Source organism: Macaca nemestrina, chromosome 12, assembly GCF_043159975.1.
Source record: "Macaca nemestrina isolate mMacNem1 chromosome 12, mMacNem.hap1, whole genome shotgun sequence".
NCBI lineage: Eukaryota > Metazoa > Chordata > Mammalia > Primates > Cercopithecidae > Macaca > Macaca nemestrina.
In genome coordinates, this window is record NC_092136.1 from 48,969,412 (window position 1) to 48,994,250 (window position 24,839).

The 24,839-nt window shown below is 39.7% G+C and overlaps 1 protein-coding gene and 1 pseudogene across 1 annotated transcript; both read right to left on the reverse strand.

The window, feature by feature from the left end:
• Positions 1-7,236: 7,236 nt before the first annotated feature.
• Positions 7,237-24,833, reverse strand: C12H11orf58 (chromosome 12 C11orf58 homolog). Its single transcript, XM_011750086.3, has 5 exons — positions 24,632-24,833; positions 18,556-18,639; positions 15,083-15,143; positions 10,332-10,441; positions 7,237-8,350 (listed from the first exon to the last, which is right to left on the reverse strand). Exons 1-5 carry the CDS (start codon positions 24,692-24,694, stop codon positions 8,117-8,119), a joined length of 552 nt encoding a protein of 183 aa, XP_011748388.1. The 5' UTR covers positions 24,695-24,833; the 3' UTR covers positions 7,237-8,116.
• LOC112427595 (small nucleolar RNA U3) lies at positions 17,965-18,114 on the reverse strand (annotated as a pseudogene).
• Positions 24,834-24,839: the final 6 nt, after the last annotated feature.

Here is a 24,839-nt window from a genome sequence, read left to right on the forward strand (position 1 = left end):
AAGACTCTGTCTCTTAACATTTTTCTTCAAATTGATTTTCTTTATACTCTTTTCTCTCTTTCAGGAGTCAATTATTTGAATGTTAGCCCTTTGTACTCTCCATTATGCAAGAATCCATTACACCATTGTGAGAAAGATTTGACAAATCAATTAGTCTTTTCTCTTACCGAAGTGCTTCTGCCACTCAAATTCTCCTGTACTCTGAAGCAATGTCTATTTCCGACATCAGCAGTGGTAAAACCCATAAACCTTCTTGGAATTTGGACAGTCACCTTTTGTTTCAAGAACATAGGACAAAAGATGTGGAGATTTTTCCTAGTCGCAAGGTTAAATGTTTAAAGTTATAGGCTGCACTATGCCTGTCCTAAGTGCCAGGTCCTGAGTGACCGAGGGACCCACATGCCCTTGGATCAATATGCATGTGTTCTTGATATGCAGGGCCCTCTAAAGCATGGGCCCCTGAGGCAGAAGCCCATCTTACCTGAGTTTAAGGGCGGGTTTCTCAATCTCAACATTATTGACATTTGGGCCAGATAATTCTTGCTGTGTGGGGCTGTCCTGTGCATCAAAGGATGGTGAGCAGCATCCCTAGAGTCTACCTACTAGATACTAGTAGTGCCTCCCAGCTGTCACAAACAGAAATATCTCCCAACATTGCTAATGTTCCCTGGCCAAGGCAGGGAAAGTGGGTGGATCACAAAATTATTTCTGGCTCAGAACCATGAGCTTAAGGATAATACTCCAGACAGGAAAGGCCCACGTGAACAGTTCCACTTAGAACTTAATATCAAGAAATATTCTGCTTAACGAATAAAAGAAAGCACATCACTAGTTTAACCAGAGACATGGGTTATTCTGAATTTCATATTTTCCTTTGGCTTCGACTATTTGCAAGCTTCAAGCTGAGTTTCAAGTTTACTACATTAGCTATGTGGGCCTCAGTTTTCTGGATAGATCTTTTATTTCTAATATATTAATTCTTGTGGAAATGGCTTCATGTGGTTTGAAGAGCTTGTTAGGCAAAATTGCCTTATGAAACTTCAGCCTTAGGAGGGATAACATCACTCTTGTTGTCCAGGCTGGAATGCAATGAATGGTGCAATCTCAGCTCACTGCAACCTCTGTCCCCCAGGTTCAAGTGATTCTCCTGCCTCAGCCTCCCAAATAGCTGGGATTACAGGCATGTACCACCACACCCGGCTAATTTTGTATTTTTAGTAGAGACAGGGTTTCTCCATGTTGGCCAGGCTGGCCTCAAACCCATGACCTCAAGTGATCCAGCCACCTTGGTCTCCCAAAGTGCCGGGATTACAGGCATGAGCCACCATGCCTGACCCTTGAAGTAGTTTTGAGAGCAATGAACAGCAGTTGTGGGAGTTGGAGAGAGCAGGAAAGGCGCTGTTCGGTAATAGTGGTGGGTACACCTTGTGAGGAACATACAGGAGGTATTGCTTGGGTTTTTCTTGTGTCAGAAATAATGGTGAGGATGCTTTCTGAGAGTAGGGTGGGAAGCTGAAGTTTAGAAATCAAGCCAGCAGGGATTCAAGCCATAGTAATTTGGGTGTTAAAGTTAATGTGTACTTCTAGTTTAGAGACAGAATAATGAAGTCATTTCTTTTCTTGGAAATCACTCAAAAGCAACAGATAATGAGAAACAGAAGTGCAAACTCCAGCTTCAAGAAAACTAGGAGACATCTGAAACTCTTAACTCTAAAATAGGTGAAAGAGTTGGAAAGGTAGTGAATATAAAGTGAGAATACAGGAGGATGGCCGCTTCTGCAGGGTCCAAGTAAGCTAATTAGAGTGTCTTCCTTAAGTGAAGTGATTTGTAGGACCAGTCTGTCAGAGTGGCAAGGACAAAAAGAGACCTGGCATTCTGACAGCCCTATAATGCCTGATCTTCACCGTCAGAGTTACAGTGGTTCCCACAACCCTGAATCATGAAAGAAATTTCTGCTAGCTTGACCACTCTCCAACATGAAAATCCTACAAATAACTGGGAAGAATCTCATTTAAAGATGAGTCATCAGTTTTCCCCATCTAGGTATATAGCAATTTCTTCCTAAATAGGAGTTGAGGAAAAAAAAAAAAAAAAAACAACTATATTTATTTATTTATTTATTTATTTATCTATTTATTTATTTATTTATTTAGAGATGGAGTCTTTTGCTCTGTCGCCAGGCTGGAGTGCAGTGGTGTGATCTCGGCTCGCTGCAACCTCTGCCTTCCGGGTTCGAGCGATTCCCCTGCCTCAGCCTCCTGTGTAGCTGGGACTACAGGCACCCGCCACCATGCCCAGCTAATTTTTTGTATTTTAGTAGAGATGGGATTTCACCATGTTGGCCAGGATGGTCTTGATCTCCTGACCTTGTGATCCACCCGCCTCAGCCTCCCAAAGTGCTGGGATTTCAGGCATGAGCCATCACTCCCAGCCAAAACTTATTTTTTTAAGAGATAGGGTCTCACTCTGTTTCCCAGGCTGGAGTACACTGGTGCATTCATAGCTCAATGCAGCCTCAAACTCCTGGCCTCAAGTGATCCTCCCATCTCAGCTTCCTGAATAGCTGGGACTACAGGTTATGAACCATTACTCCCAGCCAAGAGCTCATTCGAGACTCCTCTCTTACATGATACATCCAATCTTTAAGCAAATACTGTTGGTTTTGCCTTCAAAATATATCCAGAATCTACTTCTTGCTACTCCCATTACCACCCTAGTCCAAGCCCTTGGGCTCACCTAGAATATTGCCATAATCTAATTTTCACAGTTGGCTTCCCGTTTTTTTTTTTTTTTTAATTACTGTGACATGATCTAATATTGCAGCTTAAGCAGTATCAGAGGAGGCCGAAGCAGGCAGATCACTTGAGGCCAGGAGTTTGAGACCAGCCTGGCCAACATGGAGAAACCCCATCTCTACTAATACAAAAATTAGCCAGGTGTGGTGGCATGCGCCTATAATCCCAGCCACTTGGGAGGCTGAAGCAGGAGAATCACTTGCACCTGGGAGGCAGAGGTTACAGTGAGCTGAGATGGTGCCACTGCCCTCCAGCCTGAGCCACAAGAGTGAAACTGTGTCTCAAAAAGAAAAGAAAAAAGGAAGATATAATGAAATGTGAGCCGGCAGAACTCAGGAAGTTAAAAAATAATCACAAAAATGAAAATGGGAATGATGGGGTATACAGTGTTTGAATCATGATAAGGGGAATAAGGAACAGGAATTATAAAGAAAAATAACATAGAGATAGGAAATGACACATGCACATAATTGGAGTTCCTAAAGTAGTAAAACGTCCATTTTCTATTTGTATAAATGAAAGCACTGAGAAACTTTGCTCACATGATAAAAAAGTCAGTAATAGGTTTTAGAAATGCCAATCTTCCGAATTCTCAGGCCAAAAATCAGTGATCTTTCATCAAAATTTATTTTTAATAAATTAGCTGACAATTCACTTGTCTGATAGTTTCATTGAGGGCATCTGACAGATGACAGAAACCATCTGACTTGCAAAGGGAGTCATTCAGGCCTCAACATAAACACGAATGTTTCAAATTGTCCCTTTGTTTGGACCCATGAAATATTTTACTCTCTGGGACAATTAAACACAGTAGGTCTGGCATGGCTGAGAGGTATTGCCTTTCCTCTAGTGGGAGAAAGGCTGTGAAATACGAAGTAGTTGTTTTAAGGCAGATCAATTTAGGAACAAATACATATGGATGTACAGGATTGGAAAATTCTCTACAGAACCCCTTCATGTACTCAGAAGCGCGTATATCCTACTGGTTAACAATGCTAAGTACTGCTAGCAGGTCAAGGGAAGAATTTACAAGTACTTATGTTTTAGGAAAATGTCAATAATTGATTTGACGAAAGTTTTCAGTGCTCGTGTCAAGGGTGGGTAGAAGCCACATTGGAGTGGATTGAGGAGGGAGGGGATGGAAGTAAGAAAGAGAGGCAGTAATAGAAAAGTTACTAAAATTAGATATAGATGAGAGAATTACACCCAACGTAGGTGGTACCTAGGAGCAACTTCTTTTTTTAAAAAAGATACGAAATACTTGAACAAATGCCGAAAGAAAAGGATCACAGATTAAGGGAGAGATTGAAGACTCAAGGGAAGATAATAAGCACTGCATTCACAAGGTTTAAAAGATTCAACAGTAGGCTGGGTGTGGTGGTTCACACCTGTAATCCCAACACTTTGGGAGGCTGAGGCAGGAGGATTGCTCAAGACCAGGAGTTCAAGACCAACCTGGGCAACATAGCCAGTCTCTACAAATTAAAAAATTAGCCAGGTGTGATGGCACACACCTGTGGTCCCAGCTACTCAAGAGGCTTAGGTGGGAGGGTCTTGAGCCCATTGAAGTTAAAGCTGCAGTGAGCCATGATCATGATCATGCCACTGAACTCCAGCTTGGGTGACAGAGCAGGACCCTGTCTCGGGGCAGCAGCGGAGGTGGTGGGAACCAGGAGCCAGCACTTATCGATCACTTATCTATGTACTAAGCTTTTTGCTCATTTTACCTAAGTCTCATAACAACTATGCAAGGGGGTTACTGTTACTATCCTCATTTTACTTACCCAGAAAGGAGACCCAGAGAGATCAACTTATGCTCAAAGTCACCGAGTTTAGCCCTGTAGTGGAGTTGGGATGTCACAACCTAGAGCACAGAACACTTGTCCATGGCTGTGGATTTAGTAAGCGAAGTTCAGGGAATTTGTGCCTGAAGGTTTCTATTTTTATGTAAGATAGAAGGCAAAGACATGTTAAGAGTGAAGGAAAAAAAGAGGGTAACAAGTTTCAGAGTAAAGTTTTACATAGTAAGAATGGAGAGCTGACTAGAGAAAATAAAGGTAATGGGCAGTGCTGAGGTCAGTTAAAACCAATTTTTACTAATATGGATTTATACATTTGGTGATCTTTCTCCAGAAATAACTGGTGAGGGTAGGAGGCTTGGATACATCCAGGGCTGGGAATTTTCCAGGACGTCATTTGGGTTAACAATCACGATACTGAATTGATAGATCAGGAAGCCGAGATAGGACTTACAAAGGAGGTGGAAACAGACTACGCCCTAACACAGAGCAGGTATAAAGGGGGAGTTGGTTAGAAGTGAATTTTTTTATTGAGTGATTTTAGAAGATGTTTTGGATATTGCAAGTATATAGGATGTGGTTGTGATGGAAACAAGTAATGGAACCAAAGCCCTGTGTGTAAGTAGTCACTGAAGCTAACCAGGTAGCTGAAATTTCTTTCCCCCAAATTTACTCAAAGAATGTGACTTTTGTGCTCTCAAACTATGGTTCAGGCACTCCAGACTTTTTTTCTGTACCTTCAATTCTCTCAGATTTAAAAAATTATACTAGAGAAGAGGACTTTTGCCTATGAATACAAACAACATTGCAATCTGTATCCGAAAACATTCTTTTCAATAGACTGTTAGGTTACGGGTACAAGTAAACACTTGGGTATAAAGCAAACATTTAAAAGTGCATTTCAGGTATTAAATTATGAATGATATGGAAAAGTTGCCATTAAACTTTCCACTGAATAGTGTTTCACAGCACAAAAATCATCTATTTTCCTGATACTTTTTTAGTATGGATACCAAGACAGCATGACATCAGTTGTCTTCTAATTTTGTTCCAGTTTGATTTTAAAAACCCACATGTTCATGCTTAAAAGATAGCATTATGTTTAATAGGTGCTAGGAAACCAGGCCACATGGACCAACCTACCTAAATTTACTCTAACCCTGAATTTTGTTAACACCCAATACATGAATTGATTGAAATCTGGATTTCTCTATACAGAGATGCAGAAAGTCTTGTAGTGTAGTTATTTTAAAACAAGGTGCTCCTATTTACTTATCAGAAACAAGACCATATCAACAACCCAACATTTAAATAATGAACTGATGAAAATACTTTTAAAAACCATAAAACTCATTTCTATCACATTCTTAAGTAAAAATCAATCTTCACTTTCTTAGTTATAAGCAATCCCACAGACATTTGAAAATTAGAGGGCAAACTAAAATTGTTGAATAAAGCCAAACTTTTTCAAACTAAGTATTTGTTAAATGTCATATATATTGTCTACCATCAAGTGATTCAATATTTTACTATAGAGGATAGCATCTATTTTTCAAAAATGTGAGAAATTAAAAAAAAAAACAAAAAACAAGGCAACAACTTTGGGGTCTGAAACATGAAATATACTGTAATATAGAGTCTACCAACCAGAAATCACCTGTTCTACTTGCTACTTGCTAAATTTCTCTAATGCATTCTAAATTATTTTATTTTATTTTATTTTTTGAGACGGAGTTTTGTTCTTGTTGCCCAGGCTGGAGTGCAATGGTGCGATCTTGGCTCACTGCAACCTCTGCTTCCAGGGTTCAAGTGATTCTCCTGCCTCAGCCTCCGGAGTAGCTGGGATTACAGGCTTGCACCACCACGCCCAGCTAATTTTGTACTTTTAGTAGAGATGGGGTTTCTCCATGTTGGTCAGGCTGGTCTCCTGACCTCAGGTTATCCACCTGCCTCGGCCTCCCAAAGTGCTGAGCCACTGCACCTGGCAACACATTCTAAATTTCAAAGTGACATAAGAATAATTTTAAAAAATTCCAACACTCCAAGGCCAGGTGCAGTGGCTCACGCCTGTAATCCCAGCACTTTGGGAGGCTGAGGCGGGTGGATCACAAGGTCACAAGATCGAGACCATCCTAACACTATGAAACCCCATCTCTACTAAAAATACAAAAAATTAGCCGGGCATAGTGGCACATGCCTGTAGTCTTAGTTACTCGGGAGGCTGAGGCAGGAGAATCGCTTGAACCCAGGAGGCGGAGGTTGCAGTTAGCTGAGATCACGCCACTGCACTCCAACCTGGGTGACAGAGTGAGACACCGTCTCAAAAAAAAAAAAAAAAAAAAAAAAAAAAAAAAAAAATCCCAACACTCCAAATACATCCTTTAAGTATCTAGATGTATAACAGTTCGGCTCACAAACAGGTGGGACTAAAGCCTTTGAACTTGTTACTTATAAACATTAAGAATTTGGACCCAATTATCCAAAGATCCATTTACTAGCTCATAATGCAATCTGTATTAATCAGCTGTACAAATCAACCACCTAATAGCAGTCAGATGATTCTAATCTTACACCAACAGAAACAGCAATAATATTAGAAAGTAATACTTTTTAGTAATTAATCAATAAAATAGCACTGGGATAAAATGAAGAGAATTTCTTGTTTCAGCTTATCAGTAAGCCTGCTCCTCATTTGTAGATAATGAGGATAAAGGTATCACAGCCAAATATGGGAAACTGCTTTTTATTTAGACCTTTGGGACAAAATTAACTTTGGTCACATGTTACTTAAAAAAAAAAAAAATCCAGTTTTACATATTTCTAAATAGATAGAACTAAATGATCAGAGAAATCATTTCTTCTGTAAAAATTGGCCAAATCTTATCAAAAATCTAACATACGATATAATCCAAATTATAAAAAGACTACTTGGGATCATAATATTCCAAATGTATGACAGTTATAACTCCCATCTTAACAAGTGTGAAAAGTACTTACTCTCATGTTGCTTTGGTCCAAAAGAGTAGAGCTAACTCAGTAACAGGAAACTAAGTACCCAATCTTTTGCCAAAATTAATTTAGATTGTGACTGGCAGCAGAAATTTCCATGATAACAGCTCTACTATAACAAAGAATAATTAAAGAATACTTTTCATGAACGTATCACAGTATCAAATACATTTTTATAAGAGAAAAATATGAAGGAAATGATAAAATAGCTATCACAAACAAAAAGCGTTTCCCCCATACGGTGAATTAGAGGGCTGATGATGCTAATATGAAAGTAAGTTGAGTACTGTATTTATTTCTTATTTTATACAACTCTTACTCTTTACAAAATTGGTTATAGTCATGCCCATAAAAGTGTAACCCATGGCATTTGAAAGCAAACACTCCTTGTAATTATTTAAAAGGGCCTTTTTAAAAATTATAATACAAAGGTCTGTGCTCTATAAGCAGTCCTCCACTGTGCATTATAACAATAAGGCTTACTTTTAATACAAAGACTAAGCGTTTGGGAGTTATGAACCACTGGATTTAACAAACATCATTTTATAATTGCTTTTTGCATCTTTTTTGTTTTTGGGATCCTCCACTTCATCAGGGTGCTCAGGAGCTTGGAGTTCTTCAGCAGATTCTTCTTTCTCTGACTCTGAATCACTTTCAGAATCATCTGGACTTTCAGGATCAGGTGAATCATCATCGTCATCATCATCATCTCCAGCTACATCACCTTCTCCATCATGATCTTCTACCTAAAACATCAATCAACAGGCTCTTTTAAAAATAAACATTAGCCTATACAGAATCTGAGAAAGACCGTAAGTTCTGTCAGTCTTAGAAACACTTACTTTGTAGCCATTGAACAACAGTTTTAAGACTTGAGTGGAATTTTAAGAAAGAGCTCTGTCTGGCTAGGCCCAGTGGCTCATACCTGTGACTGAGATTCCAGCTACTCAAGAGGCTGAGAGGCAGGGGGACTGCTTGAAGCCACAAATTTGAGACCAGCCTGGGCAACATATTGAGACCCTGTCTCTTAAAAACAACAACAACAACAAAAAAGAAACTAAAAAAAAAAACAACAAAGAAAAATTAGCCAGGCATGGTGGTGCATGCCTGTAGTTCTAGCTACTCCGGAGGCTAAGGTGTGAGGATTGCTTGAGCCTAGGAGTTCAAGGCTGTAGTGAGCTATAATCATGCCACCGCATTCCAGCCTGTGTGACAGAGCAAGACTCCGTTTCTTAAAAGACAAAAGAAAACAAGAGGGGAGGTGCTCTGAAGACCACACACCTATCTCCCCTCTCCTAGTTTGAAAACCACGGTATTATATTTTCCCGAAAGAAACAATTTTTTAAATTGATAAGGCATGTTAACCACTGACCTTTATGTGGAAATCAGTTATAATTGTTTTGCACATTGTATTACTTTGGAGTAAACAGTAGTCACACATAAATTCGTAATATAAAAAGAGATCACTTAGGAAACAACTGAAAAAAAAAAGCTCTCTTAAACCATTATTTTAAACTTACATGAAATATTTTACTTAACTTGTGAGCATGTTGTTCATGCCTATTAAAAATGTGCCCTGGCCAGGCGTGGTGGTTCACGCCTGTAGTTCCAGCACTTTGGGAGGCGGAAAGATCGCTTGAACCCAGGAGTTTGAGACCAGCCTGGGCAACATAGCAAAAGTCCATCTTTACAAAAAATACAAAAATTAGCTAGGCGTGGTGGTGCAGGCCTATATCCCAGGTCCTTGGGAGGCTAAGGTGGCAGTGAGACTGTGCCACTGTACTCCAGCCTGGGTGACAGAGTGAGAACCTGTCTCAAAAAAGGGGGAAAGGTGCTCTGATGTTTAAACAGCATTTTCATTTTTAGAAAACACACTTTAAAATCCTTAGAAACAGGCCAGGTGAGGCTGGGCACGGTGGCTCAAGCCTGTAATCCTAGCACTTTGGGAGACTGAGGTGGGCAGATTGCCTGAGCTCAGGAGTTCAAGGCCAGCCTGGGCAACATGGTGAAACCCTATCTCTACTAAAATACAAAAAATTAGCTGCGTGTGGCATCATGTGCCTGTAATTCATCTACTCAGGAAGCTGAGGCAGGAGAATTGCCTGAACCCAGGAGGTGGAGGTTGCAGTGAGCTGAGATTGTGCCACTGCACTCCAGCCTAGGGGTAACAGAGTGAGACTCTGTCTCAAAACAAAACAAAACAAAACAAAACAAAACAAAAACAAACGGCCAGGTGTGGTGGCTCACGCCTGTAATGCCAGCACTTTGGGAGGCCAAGGTGGGTGGGATCACCTGAGGTCAGGAGTTTGAGGCCAACCTGGTTACATGGTGAAACCCCATCTCTACAAAAATAAAAAAAAAATACAAAAATTGGCTGGGCATGATGGCAGGTGCCTGTAATCCCAGCTACTCAGGAGGCTGAGGCAGGAGAATCACTTGAACCCGGGAGGTGGAAGACATCACACCACTGCACTCCAGCCTCGTGAGAGAAGGAGACTCCATCTAAAAAAAACAAAAAACAAAAAACAAAACACCACACAAAATCTTTGGAAACATCTCTTCTGATTACCTACAGAGACCAGTAGGGCATATACAATTATTTTTAAGATAATTACATACAGAGAGCTTTCTACATGGGATTCTTGATTGCTAGGGTAATCTAACAGCAATAAGTGGTACCAAATTGAAAACTAATTATCTTCCCAATGAAAATAAGTTAATTACTACCTCACTGAAGCCAAGTCCACAATGTCGCCGGTATCTTCCTGACAATTTACTGTCCATACTTTGCTGATATTGAGACTCCAGTTCTTCATTAATTTTCTTGTCTTCTTCCCCTGCATGTCCAGGATACTTTAGTTATGTTTCAGTCAAATTAATAATTTACACAAAAACCCATAATACAGATGCCATTATACTCAGGGCTGATTTATCTAATTGTGACTAATTTTACTATGAATTTTGAGAATTTATGCCATAGGTGGTTACCTAATAGACAATAAAATGACTGATGTTGAGATAGCATAAGTATTTATTACTAAACACTTTGGGTATTAAATGTTTTAGCTTACTTATAGTAAGTAGATGTTCTCCTGAAAGTTTTTTTCCTAGTCACCTAATAAAAACTCTCTAACAAACAGAATTATCTATCTTTGAACAAAAACACTGAAAAAAGCTAGGCACTTCTGTTCAGCAAATGGCTAAATAAAATGGTCATGTACTGACTCTCCTTTATGCCTTCCTTTGCATATCAAGTTTATCAGAACAACTTAAAACTTTAAAGCAGCAGTTGCCAACCTTTTTGGCAGCAGGGACCAGTTTTGTTGAAAACAATTTTTCCATGGATGGGGAGTGGGGGTGGTGGTGATTTCAAGATGATTCAAGTGTATTACATTTATTGTATACTTTATTATCACATCATAATATATAATGAAATAATTGTACAACTCACCGTAATGCAGAAGCAGTGGGAGCCCTGAGTTTGTTTTCCCTACAGCTAGATGGTCCCATCTGGGGGTGATGGGAGACAGTGACACCCTAAGTGTGTTGCTTATGTCCAGTCTACTAGCTGTAATCTTGTTTGGCTGCTGTCACTACAGAAAACCCTGTTTCACAAAGACAGGAGGTTGGAAATAGAAGCAGGCTTTCCAGTGCTTTCGTGGCAATCTCAGAGTATTCCACTTTGTCTTTAATCCAGAATGAAGTTGTCTCAAACATACTTTTAAGGGCACCGTCATTTGTGATCTTAAGCAGCTGATCCTCTTCTAGCATGAACAAAGTCGATTCACCTTATTCACAAATGGGTTGTGAATCCATTCCTTCCCAGTTTGGGGCTCTTTCGTGGTTGGAAAATAATACTCAAACTCTTTGAAAGCTGAGATAGGTGATCATGTGCCAGGTGGGAGAAAAAAGGTCCTGGCTCAGTCTCTTTTAAAATCTCTGCTAATGTTTGAAACATGTCAAAAAATCCCAGTGTTCACTTGTGGCCCCCATAATACCAGTTTGGCTTTGAATGCAGTCACTTTATCTGCCAACTTGAACACAGTTTTGTTCTCCCCTGAGGTGACAGATTGAATATGTTACACAAGTAAGCAAGGTTTTTTTTTTTTTTTTTTGAGACAGTCTCACTCTCTTGCCCAGGCTGGAGTGCAGCGGCATGATCTCGATCTCGGCTCATTGCAACCTCTGGCTTTCAGGCTGAAGTGATTCTCGTGCCTCAGCCTCCCAAGTAGCTGGGATTATAGGGGTGTGCCACCACGCCTAGGTAATTTTTGTATTTTTTAGTAAAGACGGGGTTTCTCCCTGTTGGCCAGGCTGGTCTCAAACTCCTGGCCTCAAGTGATCTGCCTGCTTTGGCCTCCCAAAAGTGCTGTAATTACAGGCACGACCCACCACGCCTGGCCAAGTAAGCAGGTTTTACGACCCATTCTGTGTCAATGAAATGTGCTGCCAGTGATGACATTTTCTTAAAAAAAAAAAAAAATCTCTGGAGTGGCTATTATAACTGAAAAACTCTGGCCAGTGATCTAACTTTAGGAAGCCATCTCTGTTGTGTGTATAAGAGATGACATGTGTGCTCTGTGTCCATCCTCTCACAGAGCTACATGAACAGATGTGAATTAAGGGCATGTACTTTAATGTGGTTGAAAATTTTAATCACATCCTGCAAAATGTTAAGTTCAGGTGACGTTTTTCAACTAGTCAGCATCTCTGTGGATGACACAGTACACAGACTCACATTCAGAAGCAAGCTCTTTGACCTGAGTAGTGAAACCAGAAAGCCGTCCAGTCATGGCAGCTGCTCCATCCCTGCATATATCGATACAAAATGCCAAATTCAGTTTTCCTGATATGTAATTATTTATAAGACTTGAATAGTTCTGCAGCTGTGGTGCTGGTTGAAAGCAAAAGTGCACATAACATATCCTCATGCACATCCTCCTGAAAAATGTATCACACAAAAACAAGCATTGTTGCTTTGTTGTCAACACTGGTAGACTCATTAACCTGGATTGTGTACCACAGTGACTCATTAATCCTCTCTAACAATTGTGCCTCAATATCCTCTATTTCATGAATTCATCTAGTTATGGTGCTAGCCAGAAGAGGAACACGTGCCACCTTTTGAACTGCAGCCTCTCCTAAGAGTTCACAACAGACATCCTTAGCAGCAGGCAGGATCAACTCTTCACCAGTAATAAAGGGCTTCTTAGCTTTAGCCATGTGATTAGCCACTAAGAATGATGCTCTCACTGCAGACACATTTGATGAAGTGGTGGCCTTCAATAATTACTTCTGTTCTTTGCGTTCACGATTTTTTCTTTTGAAAAACGCCAAAGGCTTGTCTTTTAATGCATGGTGCTCGGTCTCCATGTGGTGAAGCACTTTTAAAGGTTTCATGGCTTTTCTGGATAGCTGGTTATCATATATTAGACAAAGCAGGTTTGGAGAATGTGAATCAGCTGTTGCAATGAACCTGTAATTTAAGTAGGACTCTTGGTATTTTGTTTTAAATGCAGCTTTCTCTTTGTTGGCAGTATTAGTCTTCTGGTGCCTCATCATTGGGTCTTTCTTCCTTTTCAAAGAAGCTCTCCAAGGACGTTTGTTTTTTTACTCATTTTGGCTAGGGTTAGCTTGTGGGCTTACCAAAACTGTGACTGAGACAAATGCACAGTGCAGGAAAGAGGCACGGAAGGAAGTGGTAAATAAAACAATGGGCAGGCCACATGCAGACTAAATAAATGTCAGATTCTGACTTAGAGCCTGCCACTAGATGCAGCTTGTCACTTGCCACTCACTGATATGGTTTTGATACGAGTTTGCAAGCAGTTGATTTATTAAGGTCTCTGTGCAGTCAAGCCTCTCTGCTAATGTTAATCTGTTTTTGCAGTCACTCCCCATCACCACCTCAGTTCCACTTCAGATCATGAGGTATTAGATACTCATAAGGAGGCACAACCTAGATCCCTGGCTTGCACAGTTCACAATAGGGTTCAAGATCCTATGATAATTCAATGCTGCCAGTGATCTGATAGGAGGCGGATTTCAGGTGGCCATACAAGCCATTGGGAGCAGCTGTAAATACAGATAAAGCTTCTCTGGCTTGCCTGCTGCTCACCTCCTGCTGTGTGGTCCAGTTCCTAACAGGCGAGGGATGGGTACTGGGGGTTGGGAGCTCTGCTTGAAAGCTCTCAGATTTAAAAGGGTAAATGTGGCAGTTGAAATATTTTTCCATTCTGCAAAGTACAGGAATTGTTTTTTTGCCTTATGTAGCAATACAAATCAATTTGAAGTAATTAACACTAGAAAAATAAAAGATCAATGAATTTCTAAAATGTGCTACGTATGCTATGTTAGCATAATTTAAATAACTTAAAGTTTTGTTGAACATAATCTAGGTCACTGTGTCTTTTATTAATATGTGCCTTTTATTAATAATGTCCAAGATTAGGGTCAGTTTTAAATAGGCAAAAATTTCACTTTTCAGCACACCAAATACCCAAATTTATTTTCAGTTTTTATTTAAAAATGTTCTTCCCTAAAATTATTTTTAAAGCTTATTTCTTCAGGCTCTGCAACTAGTTTATATTCTTCAAAGATTTTAAAATAAAACTTAGTGAATACACAAAACTAGAATATGCCAACTATGACACTATATGCTAATATACAAAGAACAAAAATTCTGTACATACCAGCGTTAACAAGATGAGGCATAAAACCTCACTACAATTAAAATATATGTTCTGAATCAGTAAAAATGGAGACAGAAAAAGGTTAGTTTCTTGGTTAGAATATCATAATGACACATACTCTCATCTTTTAAAAATCAAAGTACATGAAAACTGATACTTTATATATGTAACATGTTTACCTATTATGTACTTCTAATTTTTTTTTTTTTTTTTTGAGACAGAGTTGCACTCTGTCACTCAGGCTGGACTGCAATAGTGTGATCTTGGCTCACTGCAACCACTGCCTCTCAGGTTCAGGCAATTATCGTGCCTCAGCCTCCCAAGCAGCTGGGATTACAGGTGTGAGCCACCACACCTGGCTAATTTTTGTATTTTTTAGTACAGACAGGGTTTTGCCATGTTGACTAGGCTGGTGATTTGCCTCAAGTGATCGGCCCACCGCAGCCTCCCAACATGCTAGGATTACAGGCATAAGCCACGGTGCCAAGCATTTTTTTCTCTCTTTTTTTTTTGAATTTTAAGAGATAAGGTCTTGCTCTGTAGCCCAGGCTGGAATGCAGTGGTGCGATCATGGCTTCATTGCAGCTTCAAACTCCTGGGCTTAAGTGATCCTCCCACTTTAACCTCCCAAATAACTGGGATTACAGGCATAAGCCACTGCACCCCAATTCTAACATTTTAATAATTTACACAATTACATGCCAAAGTAGAATATCCTGAAACATGAACACACACTTCATATTCTGAATTTAGCACTTTTGTTTTAATTACATTTTACTTTCTTACCTGTTCGGAAGTGAGATGTTGATTTGTGATCTCCTATAACAAGACGACCAGTATGTTCTTTCTATAAGAAGGTTGAAAATGTATTAGCATTTGAGACCACTAATTTGACCTTACTGGGTATCTACTATGTGCTGAAAACTATTCTAGGCTTCTGGGACACAGTGAAGACAAAAGATTAAATTAGAATCTCTGCCTTTAAGGACCTTACATTCTAGCAAGGGTAGGAACGGAGAAGGGAGACAGGCAAACATAATCGCTATTTATACTATGTTAGAAGGTACTAAGTGTGATTAAAACAAAACAGACCTGAGTAAGGAGTAGAGCAGGTTGGAATTTTAAATAAGATGAATAGATAACTAGAAAATTGAGTCAATCTAAACATTTTCTTTCCTAAAGGCCAGTTAAATGACTTGCTTTAACTTCCCACCTGCTCTTTCTGCTGCCTCAAGTATATCTCATGGAGAGAAAGCAAATGAGATTTAGCCAGACAAAAATGAAATAATTAAAACTTATAATGTATCATATAAAGTGATAGATCTTATTACAGTATATCACAATCATTAGCTATCTCTTTACTATTTGACAATAAACTACTAATCTCAACTTGTCAAAAAGAACAATTTAAAACAATCCTGTACTCTAAACATAAAAATACATCTGATTCAATATTACCAACTGATTAAACTGCATAATTACTCTCAATTTAATCAGTTCTATCCACTCTTTATGGTTCATATTTAGTTTCATAAGTGCTCATTAAAACACCGTGTGAAGGTGAGAATAAATGTAACTTTGGAAAGCAATCTTAACCAATCATCTGTGAAGATATAGTAACAAACCTTCCTATTGTGAAAAAATGGCAGGTACAGTCTCCATACACAAAAATGATATTATTGGAAAAGTTCAGGCGTTAATGCTCATTGCTTTATGTGCCATTAACACATAAGCAAATCAATAATTCAGTGTGTTACTTGTTTAGGTTGCAAAACCGACAGCCATTAACAAGATTTTAATATAACAGCATCAAGTTATTCCAGGATGATGATGGTATTGCACTGATCTATTCATATGCTCTTAGCTGGTTCTTCCTGTGACCAATAACATATTCATGATAGCTGGCTAGGATTACAAATATACTTTGTGGCCACAAAATGGAATAAATCTAAACAGCCCATATGAAGATCAAAGCTACAATCTTGGCGTCACAAAGAATTTATGGGCCAGGTGCAGTGGCTCATGCCTGTAATCCCAGCACTTTGGGAGGCCGAGGAGGGTGTATCACAAGGTCAGGAGTTCAAATGGTGAAACCCTGTCTCTACTAAAAATACAAAAATTAGCCAGGCATGGTGGCAGGCACCTGTAATCCCAGCTACTCGGGAGCCTGAGGCAGAGAATTGCTTGAACTCGGGAAGCAGAGGTTGCAGTGAGACTGTCTCAAAAAAAAAAAAAAAAAAAAAGAATTTAATCTATACTCAACAACCTATTTATTAGTTAGTCAACTTCCATATATTTTATATTAGGATGTTCTTCCTAAGTACTTGAATAATTTTCATTCTACTAAGTTGAATATGGCCCCTAAACTAACACTTACCTTACATATGCTTAACAAATCTTTTAAGTCCTCACTTAATTTTCAATGATAGGTTCTTAGAAACTTCAACTTTAACTGACTTTAGTTGAAACAACCTATAATGAAAACAATTTTCTTCCTTATCAGTGTTACAGTGAAACAACTTTATTGTCAGTTTGCTAAAAGTTAGTTTCCAAGAAACATAAGAGATGTTAAGTGAGGACTTAGTATATTTGCATGAAACGAGAGAAACTGCAGACTATTTTCTATGACAAATTACAAATTGGGAAATCTGGAGTAATGAGATATTATACAAATGCTTTATTTAAATAGGTCTCAGTGTTTTACATGACCTCTTCCTATCCCCAAACCCACTGTTGTAGTCTGGCTAACTCCTTCTCATCCTTTGAGATTCAGATCAATTCTATTTTGGGGAAGCTTTCTTTCACTGCTAAACCAGAGTTAGCTGCCCTCTGTGATTCCACAGCACTATGTGCATGGCTTTCTCACAGCAATTACAATTCCGTATTGTTATTATCTGGTTTCCTCCATTACATACTAGCTCCAAACATATATTATTGATCTATGTGACCACCCAGGATCCAGCACAGTAGTAGGTAGTCTATAATTGTTGGGAAAATGAATGAATGTATTCCCATGTGTATAACAAAACAAAGAGCAGAATTTCATTTTAAGGTGCTTAAAAAAAGAGAAAAAAAGCTTTCCTATTTCTTTTTCAATTTAGTTTTTAGGAAGACTATTGGGACCATGTTAGGAAAATAAATTTACTTGCTTAAAAAAATAAGTATCTAGAGATCCCTGTATAAACTGCTAGGATAAAGAAAGGTTTTTACAAGAGATATTTTCCTGGCACTTGTTTTATACAGTTGACCCCTGAACACAGGATTAACCTGTGTGGATCCACTTACACTTGAATTTACTTCTGCCTGTGCCACTCCCAGACAGTAAGACAATCTCTCCTTTTCAGCCCACTCAACATGAAGACTATGAGGATGAAGACCTTTATGATGATCTACTTCCAATTAATGAAGAGTCAATTATTTTCTCTTCCTTATAATTTTCTTGATAACATTTCCTTTTCTTTATTATAAGAATACAGGATATAATAACACCCAAAATATGTGTTAACTGGTAATTATGTTATCCAGTAAGACTTCCAGTCAACAGTAGGCTATTAGTAGTTAAGTTTTTGGGAAGTTGAAAGTTATATGCAAACTTTTGACTGCCTGCAGAACCAGCACCCCTAACCCCCACATTGCTCAAGGGTCAACTGTACCTTCTATTAACGTTAACCAAACTGACAGGCATTTCAAAGTATCTTGAACACTTTTAAAATTAAGGGTTCCCCCCCCCCCGGCTTGGTCCCTGGTGTTCTACACATTCAGAGAAACTTCTCTATCTAGTAACAAACTATAGAAATAATCTCTGAAAGTGTAGTCTTAAAATTAGGTTTTTGATAAAGGATATTCCTGTAGTTACTACTTCAAAGGCTGGCGGGAGCTACAAAATATGACAGGCTTTTCACTTTGGTCAGAGGTTCCCACAAGATAACCAACCCAGAAGAAATATCTTCTATCAAACCACTGGGCCAACACATGGCAAATCATAAACTTTGACATGTCTTTTCTCCTATACAGCCTCCTTGAGCCAAATTTTTCTCTGTGCAGTCTTCAAACTTTACGGACAGAGAATCCTAGATGTGGCTCAAAAATAATATAAATTTTATGTGCTTGGTTAGACCAGACGTATTTCCCAAAGCCAAAATAAATCACACAGAACAGGAAAATGGAATCCACGTATATTCAGTCCTTCTTACTTAGCATACACAAAAATGGCAGTAGTTTCACAGAAAAGGTAAAAATGCATACCATCTGATGCTTACCTTTCCTGCACCCATAAGTCTCAAGAACTTTTGTTTTCTCTCTTCATTACCCAAGTCTGCTGCCTCCCAATTGCTAGATCCCAGCTGGAAAAGAAATTGGTTATTTTTTTTTTTTTTGCATAAAAATAAGTGTTACAAAATCTAAAGTCTACCTGTAACTCCTAAGTTTTTTCTCCCCTGTCAGTTGTAAATATAAACAGGGTTCGTTTTTCTTGTTTAGGAAGTTCAGCATATTCATCACATTCAAATTTACTCCTTTTCTATTACCTCACAGCAGAATCCTTTAGTTCTTCTGCAGCCAGAGCTGAGTCTCAAGTTTGCCTGTATCAGAGTCCTAGAGGGCTTGTTAAAACAGACTGCAGGGCTACAGCCCCAGAGATTCAGCAAGTCTGGGGTGGAGCTCTAGGATTTGAATTTCAACAAATTCTTTTTTTTTTTTTTTGAGACGGAGTCTGGCTCTGTTGCCTGGGCTGGAGTGCAGTGGCCGGATCTCAGCTCACTGCAAGCTCCGCCTCCCAGGTTCACGCCATTCTCCTGCCTCAGCCTCCTGAGTAGCTGGGACTACAGGCGCCCGCCACCTCGCCCGGCTACTTTTTTTTGTATTTTTTTAGTAGAGATGGGGTTTCACCGTGTTAGCCAGGATGGTCTCGATCTCCTGACCTCGTGATCCGCCCGTCTCGGCCTCCCAAAGTGCTGGGATTACAGGCTTGAGCCACCGCGCCCGGCCTCAACAAATTCTTAAGTGATTGCTGATGCTATTTATCTGGGGACCACACTTTGAGACCCACTGCCTTGCAGGGTCCTAGAGCACCTAGTACTCTGAACTTAGACGGCAGCCACAGTTGTTAGTTGAAGTTAAAAATTCTGGCTTTATCAGTGAGCTAACTTTTAACTTAAGAGAGAAAATTTTAACTTTTCAGTTTCCTTTTAGAGCAGTTCTAGTTATTTGTTAGGATTGAGATGTCATTACTTTTATTCTTTCTTAAAAGTCTTCCAAAGAACAAAGAGAAAACTTATTTTTTAAAAGAATAGACTAAAACTCATTCTATTGCAATTATCAAATGAGTCCACTGAACTCATAAATCTAAGAAATACGATGGAATCCTAGTGAGCATATTTTTCCCTACATTTTGAAACAAATGTGAAAACTGTTGTTTTTTAACAGTTCATTATTTATAATTCATTATTCCCAACTGTGCTAAAAATAACTAAAATAATTTTCAAGATAGTTTTCTCACTGTATTGTCCAAAGTATTTCATTATCTTTCAAGACATCATACCTGTTGTCTACTTTTAGCTTTCATTGAACACAGATGGGAATTCACAATTTTTCATTTTCCATTCATAATGGCAAGGAGAAAAAACGGACAGAAGGCATTAACTATTATTAGATGAATAAGGTGAATGCAAAATGACAGGCAGTCATATTCCAGACTAATGATGATAAAATTAACTGCAAAAATCTCAGACTATGAGTTTTTGGATGAGGAAATACTAGAAGGCTTTTCTCCCACCCAAGAATCGACAAGAAAAAGAAAAAAAAGACAAACAAGAAATGTACTCTCACTGGGAGAGCCATCAGCAGGAAGGACAGTATTTTACAGTAAGAACCAGGATCATTCTATTTTCTAAAAGGAGGTGTGACTGTTTTATTTCATCTTTTACAATGTTTATGCATCAAAATTTACTTGACTTGGTTGCAAATGGACAAAGGGTGAAGGCAGATGTGTATACAAGCTAACTGGAAGGAAAATGAAATAAAAATATTCACTGAATTTATCATTCTAATTAAGTTTATAATCTAAAAATAAAAATGTTTTGCAATTATGGAGCAAGGATGACAAATCCTTCTTCAACACAAAATTGTAAGCAATAGAAGGTTTCAAAAATTCTTCAAGTATTGTATTTTGATGATGCAAATGCGAGACGGGTTTGAACTTCAAGGGTCCCTTATAAGTGGATTTTTTTCAACCAAATGCAGATCCATCCCAAGTATATGGAAGACTGATTTTTCCTATTCTCAAGTTCCACAGGCCTGGCTGCGGGACTTGAGTATGCAAGATTTGCCAAGGAGGTGGGTGGGTCCTGGAACCAATCCCCCACATTTAGCATACTGACGGATGACTATATGTACATCAAAATCAGGAAAACACAGAATATAAATTTCGGTTTGCTATTGTTAAATTCACATTAAAATTCCTAATAAAGTTGTTTTGCACTATCTCCCTTTATTCTTATTTCTAAAAATTATTTGTAAAAGACTAAAATATTAAAAAAAACACTATTTCCCCTGAGCATATGAGAGTTAAAGCATTTGTACCAACCTGGACCCATTTGCGCTTCTAAATTCTCATTAGTGGAAGGGCTTATATGCTCTCATAATTTTGGTTCCCTAAGTTCCAAATCTCTACTTCTTTCCACGTGACCCCCTCATATATTTTTATAGGCCATTTAGTTCTTAACTATTTCTGGCTCAATATAGTTAAAGTAATGGTGAAGCTTCAGTTCTGACTCTCACTAAATCACTGGCTCTATAAGCCAGGATCTGACATTTAACTTAATTTTAACTCATCTATAAAGAGATGCCTTTTTAAAAGACTGTCTTAAGACACTGAGGCACAGAGAGGCTAAGTGACTTGCTTTGATCCTCTGACCATCCTGTGTTTTTTCCACATCATACTGTCCATGATCAAATGAGACAGATGAAAGTGGTCTATGAACTCAGTTATACAAATGTACAGCATTAAGTTAAAAAAATTGTGTAAAAACCAACTTTCTTGATTCTGCTTCTAATAAAAGAGTAAAACATCTTCAGTGTTTATATAAATAATCCTGTCATCTACAACTTCTAATCCCAATGTTTTAAGGAAATAACATTAAGTCCTGCCAGTTCTTCTTTTCAAAGCAGCACTCCGGGACTGGACTGGCATCAGGAACCGGTTTCATGGAAGACAATTTTTCCACTGAGAGGGAGGATGTGATAATTTCAGGATGATTCAAGTGCATTACATTTATTGGGCACTTTATTTCTATTATTACTACATTGTAATCTATAATGAAATAATTATACAACTCACCATAATGTAGACTCAGTGGAAGCTTTGAGCTTGTTTTCCTAAAACTAGACAGTCCCATCTGGGGGTAATGGGAGACAATGACAGATCATTTGGCATTAGATTCTCATAAGGAGTGTGCAACCTAGATCACTCGCATGTGCAGTTCACACCAGGGTTCACGCTCCTATGAGAATCAAATGCCAACAGGAGGCAGAGCTCAGGTGGTAATGCAAGCCATGGGGAGTGGCTGTAAATACAGATGAAACTTTGCTGGCTGGCCCACAGCTCACATCCTGCTGTGCAGCCTGGTTCTGTGGCCCAGGGGTTGGAGACCCTTGCCTTAAAGTGCAACAGTGAGTACCTTGTCCAAATGCTGCTTTCTGAAAAGCACGTGGGTGCACTATACATTTTAAGAGAGGTTCCTTAGCAGTTACTCCCCACTCTTCCCACTTCCTATAAGATCGCTTTCATTTCTCCACTCCAAGCCATTGAAACTACTTTTAAGTTGTCTTAATCCTTAATACCCTTTCCTACAGAACTGCAATCAATTTACCTTCTGAATACACACCCTGGTGACTTAGAATTTACTCCTACATTGTTAGCACTTTGCTAGAGTTGTATTCTCTGATTATCTACTTTTAATATTAAAAAAATGTTTTGTTACCCCAATTAGATGTGAGGTCAATGGGCATAAGAAAACTTCAATGATCTCTTACATACCGTGGATGCTCATTAGAAACTGTTTCCCAACTATATGTTACAGCTAGATTTTTTTTTTTTTTTTTTTTTTTGAGACAGAATCTTGCTCTATCGCCCAGGACAGAGTGCAGTGGCCCGATCTCGGCTCACTGCAAGCCCCGCCTCCCAGGTTCACATCATTCTCCTGCCTCAGCCTCCCTAGTAGCTGGGGCTACAGGCGCCCACTACCATGCCCGGCTAATTTTTTAAATAGAGACGGGGTTTTACTGTGTTAGCCAGATGGTCTTGATCTCCTGACCTTGTGATCTGCCCGCCTCGGCCTCCCAAACTGCTGGCATTACAGGTGTGAGCCACTGTACCCGGCCTGCTAGTTTTTTTTTCCTACAACAGCTTGGAGGTCTTTTAATGAATGTATTACCTATGGTTAAAAAAAAATTTTTTTTAAAGTACTGGCTGGGCGAGGTGGCTCACACCTGTAATCCCAGCACTTTGGGAGGCCAAGGTGGGCAGATTGCTCGAGTCTAGTAGTTGGAGACCAGCCTCGGCAACGCGGCAAAACCTGGTCTCTACTAAAAATACAAAAAATTAGTTGGGTGTAGTGGCGCACACCTGTAGTCCCAGCTACTGTGGTGGTGATGTGGGGAGAGGGGGTTGAATCAGGAGGATCACTTGAGCCAGGAAGGTGGAGGCTGCTGGGAGCACTGATTGTGCCACTGCACTCCACCCTGGGCAACAGAGAGAGACCGTGTCTCACCTGTCTCAAAACAAAAACAAAACCCAGGTACTTAAAGATACGCTTACATGATTGGGAAAGGTCTTAAAGGTCGTCTAGTTTAAACTGATCTCTTCCAAAGCTGTAAACTTAATGACTTAATCCCTTTAACTTTGTGAAATTTCGTATCACCTGGAGATTTCTGTCACGCTAAAAGATACTTCCAAACAGGTGTCTGACATCCTAGCAATCAAGTCATATTTAAAGATCAGGAGGAGAACAATGTTAACAGCTTTTTAAGTGAGCCAGGTTACTCAAAAACGTGAATCAATTCCTGACAAAACCTGAATTACCATATTAACAAGATCTAAAAGCCAGTAGCAGAAACAACAGAGAGCAAGAATAAACTTCTCTAGATGCCCATTCATCTCCAAATCTTTATTGATAGCTAATCTTTCTGCAGAGCTGAAGTCGATTCCTTTAAAGACCCTTACTATTCCGGTCCTCGCCCCACCTCCCACTCAGAGGGGCAGGTCTTAACACCATCTCATTTGCTACAAAGTAGTATTCAGTAGGCTTTTAAAATTTTATGAAAAGCACTGAAATAGAAAAATTTAAAGCTCTATGTATTCAGAAATTTACAGTACTTCAAACAAAACCGAAAAAAACTTAGATATCCCTTCATCATCCTTAAAGATGACCTCTCCGCTCCCTCTCCAACAATTTCCCCATCAACGTTGCCAAGACATTTATCCATTGTATGAAGGACCTACTTTTACGTTTACTGGTTATCTACTGTTTCCATGACACTGCGCTACGAGCTAGGGCAAATATACAAAAAGGCCTAAAATAAGCATCATATTTCTCTCCGAATTCCCAACACCCGGCACTGCAGTAAATATTTAATAGGTTACTTTAAGGGATAAACCGTTTGCTATTAAAACCTATGAGGTGGGGGCTGGAGAAGGGAACGGCATTTGATGGGGAGACGAGGTAAGAAGAACGAGGTATTAATATCCGACATCAAAATGGGCTTCTAGGTCTCAACGTCTCAGACCTCACCACCAAAGCCAGTACCAAATTACACCCGTGGCACAATTTTCGGCTCAATACTGTTCGCGGTTTACCCTTACTAGTGCAGCTAAAGTTAACTATCAACTGCACATTGCAAAAATCATCTAGGCAGGAAAATCTGTCCAAATGAGCACGAACATTTCGACATTGTCACAGGAACATTTAGAATCCAAAACAGGGAGAGTCTTGCCGTCTCTATCGTGAGCACAAAGGCCCGAGAAACCATCCTCATCGGCCCCCCAAAACGCACGTAAGAAATCCCTTGACTAAGCTCTTTCACTCCTCGACCCTCTCCGAATTTCCTTCCTCAATCCCCCTTCCTACGCAGGTCTTCGGCTCCCAGCGTGTGGGCCTCTTCAAACCTTCTCACCCTCATAAAGATTAAGGAAGACATTTCCCACTCATTCTTCTGGTTTCTCCCCTGGGCTCTCCCGCTGCGGGCCACCTCAGGCGCGTCCTCCTCCAACCACCCTTCCTGGCCTACTCCAGCCTTTCGTAGGCCTCAACCCTCTGCCACTCCGCCATTGTTATTTACATCGTCATCTGGGGAGGCCGAACGCTTCACCCCATGCGGGTGAGACTCTCTGGCAGCACTCATCCTTGCAGGGATCCCGACGAAAAATGCCGAACCCTCTAGCCGCTCTCCCCAGCCGCAACACCAGCAGCCTGCAATCCACCACCGGCCCAAGCAGCACCACTCCAGAACGCAGAGCCCCTCCGGGCCTTCTCTGCGACAGTCGTCA

Bases quoted from the DNA above. Each gene is read 5' to 3' on its own strand.
- C12H11orf58 (XM_011750086.3), bottom strand. From the start codon at position 24,694: ATGAGTGCTGCCAGAGAGTCTCACCCGCATGGGGTGAAGCGTTCGGCC. The intron at 18,640-24,631 runs GTAAATAACAAT...TTTCTTTTCCAG, and splicing joins CGGCCTCCCCAGATGACGAT to CTGGGATCTAGCAATTGGGA. The intron at 15,144-18,555 runs GTAAGCATCAGA...ACCTTCTTATAG, and splicing joins GACTTATGGGTGCAGGAAAG to AAAGAACATACTGGTCGTCT.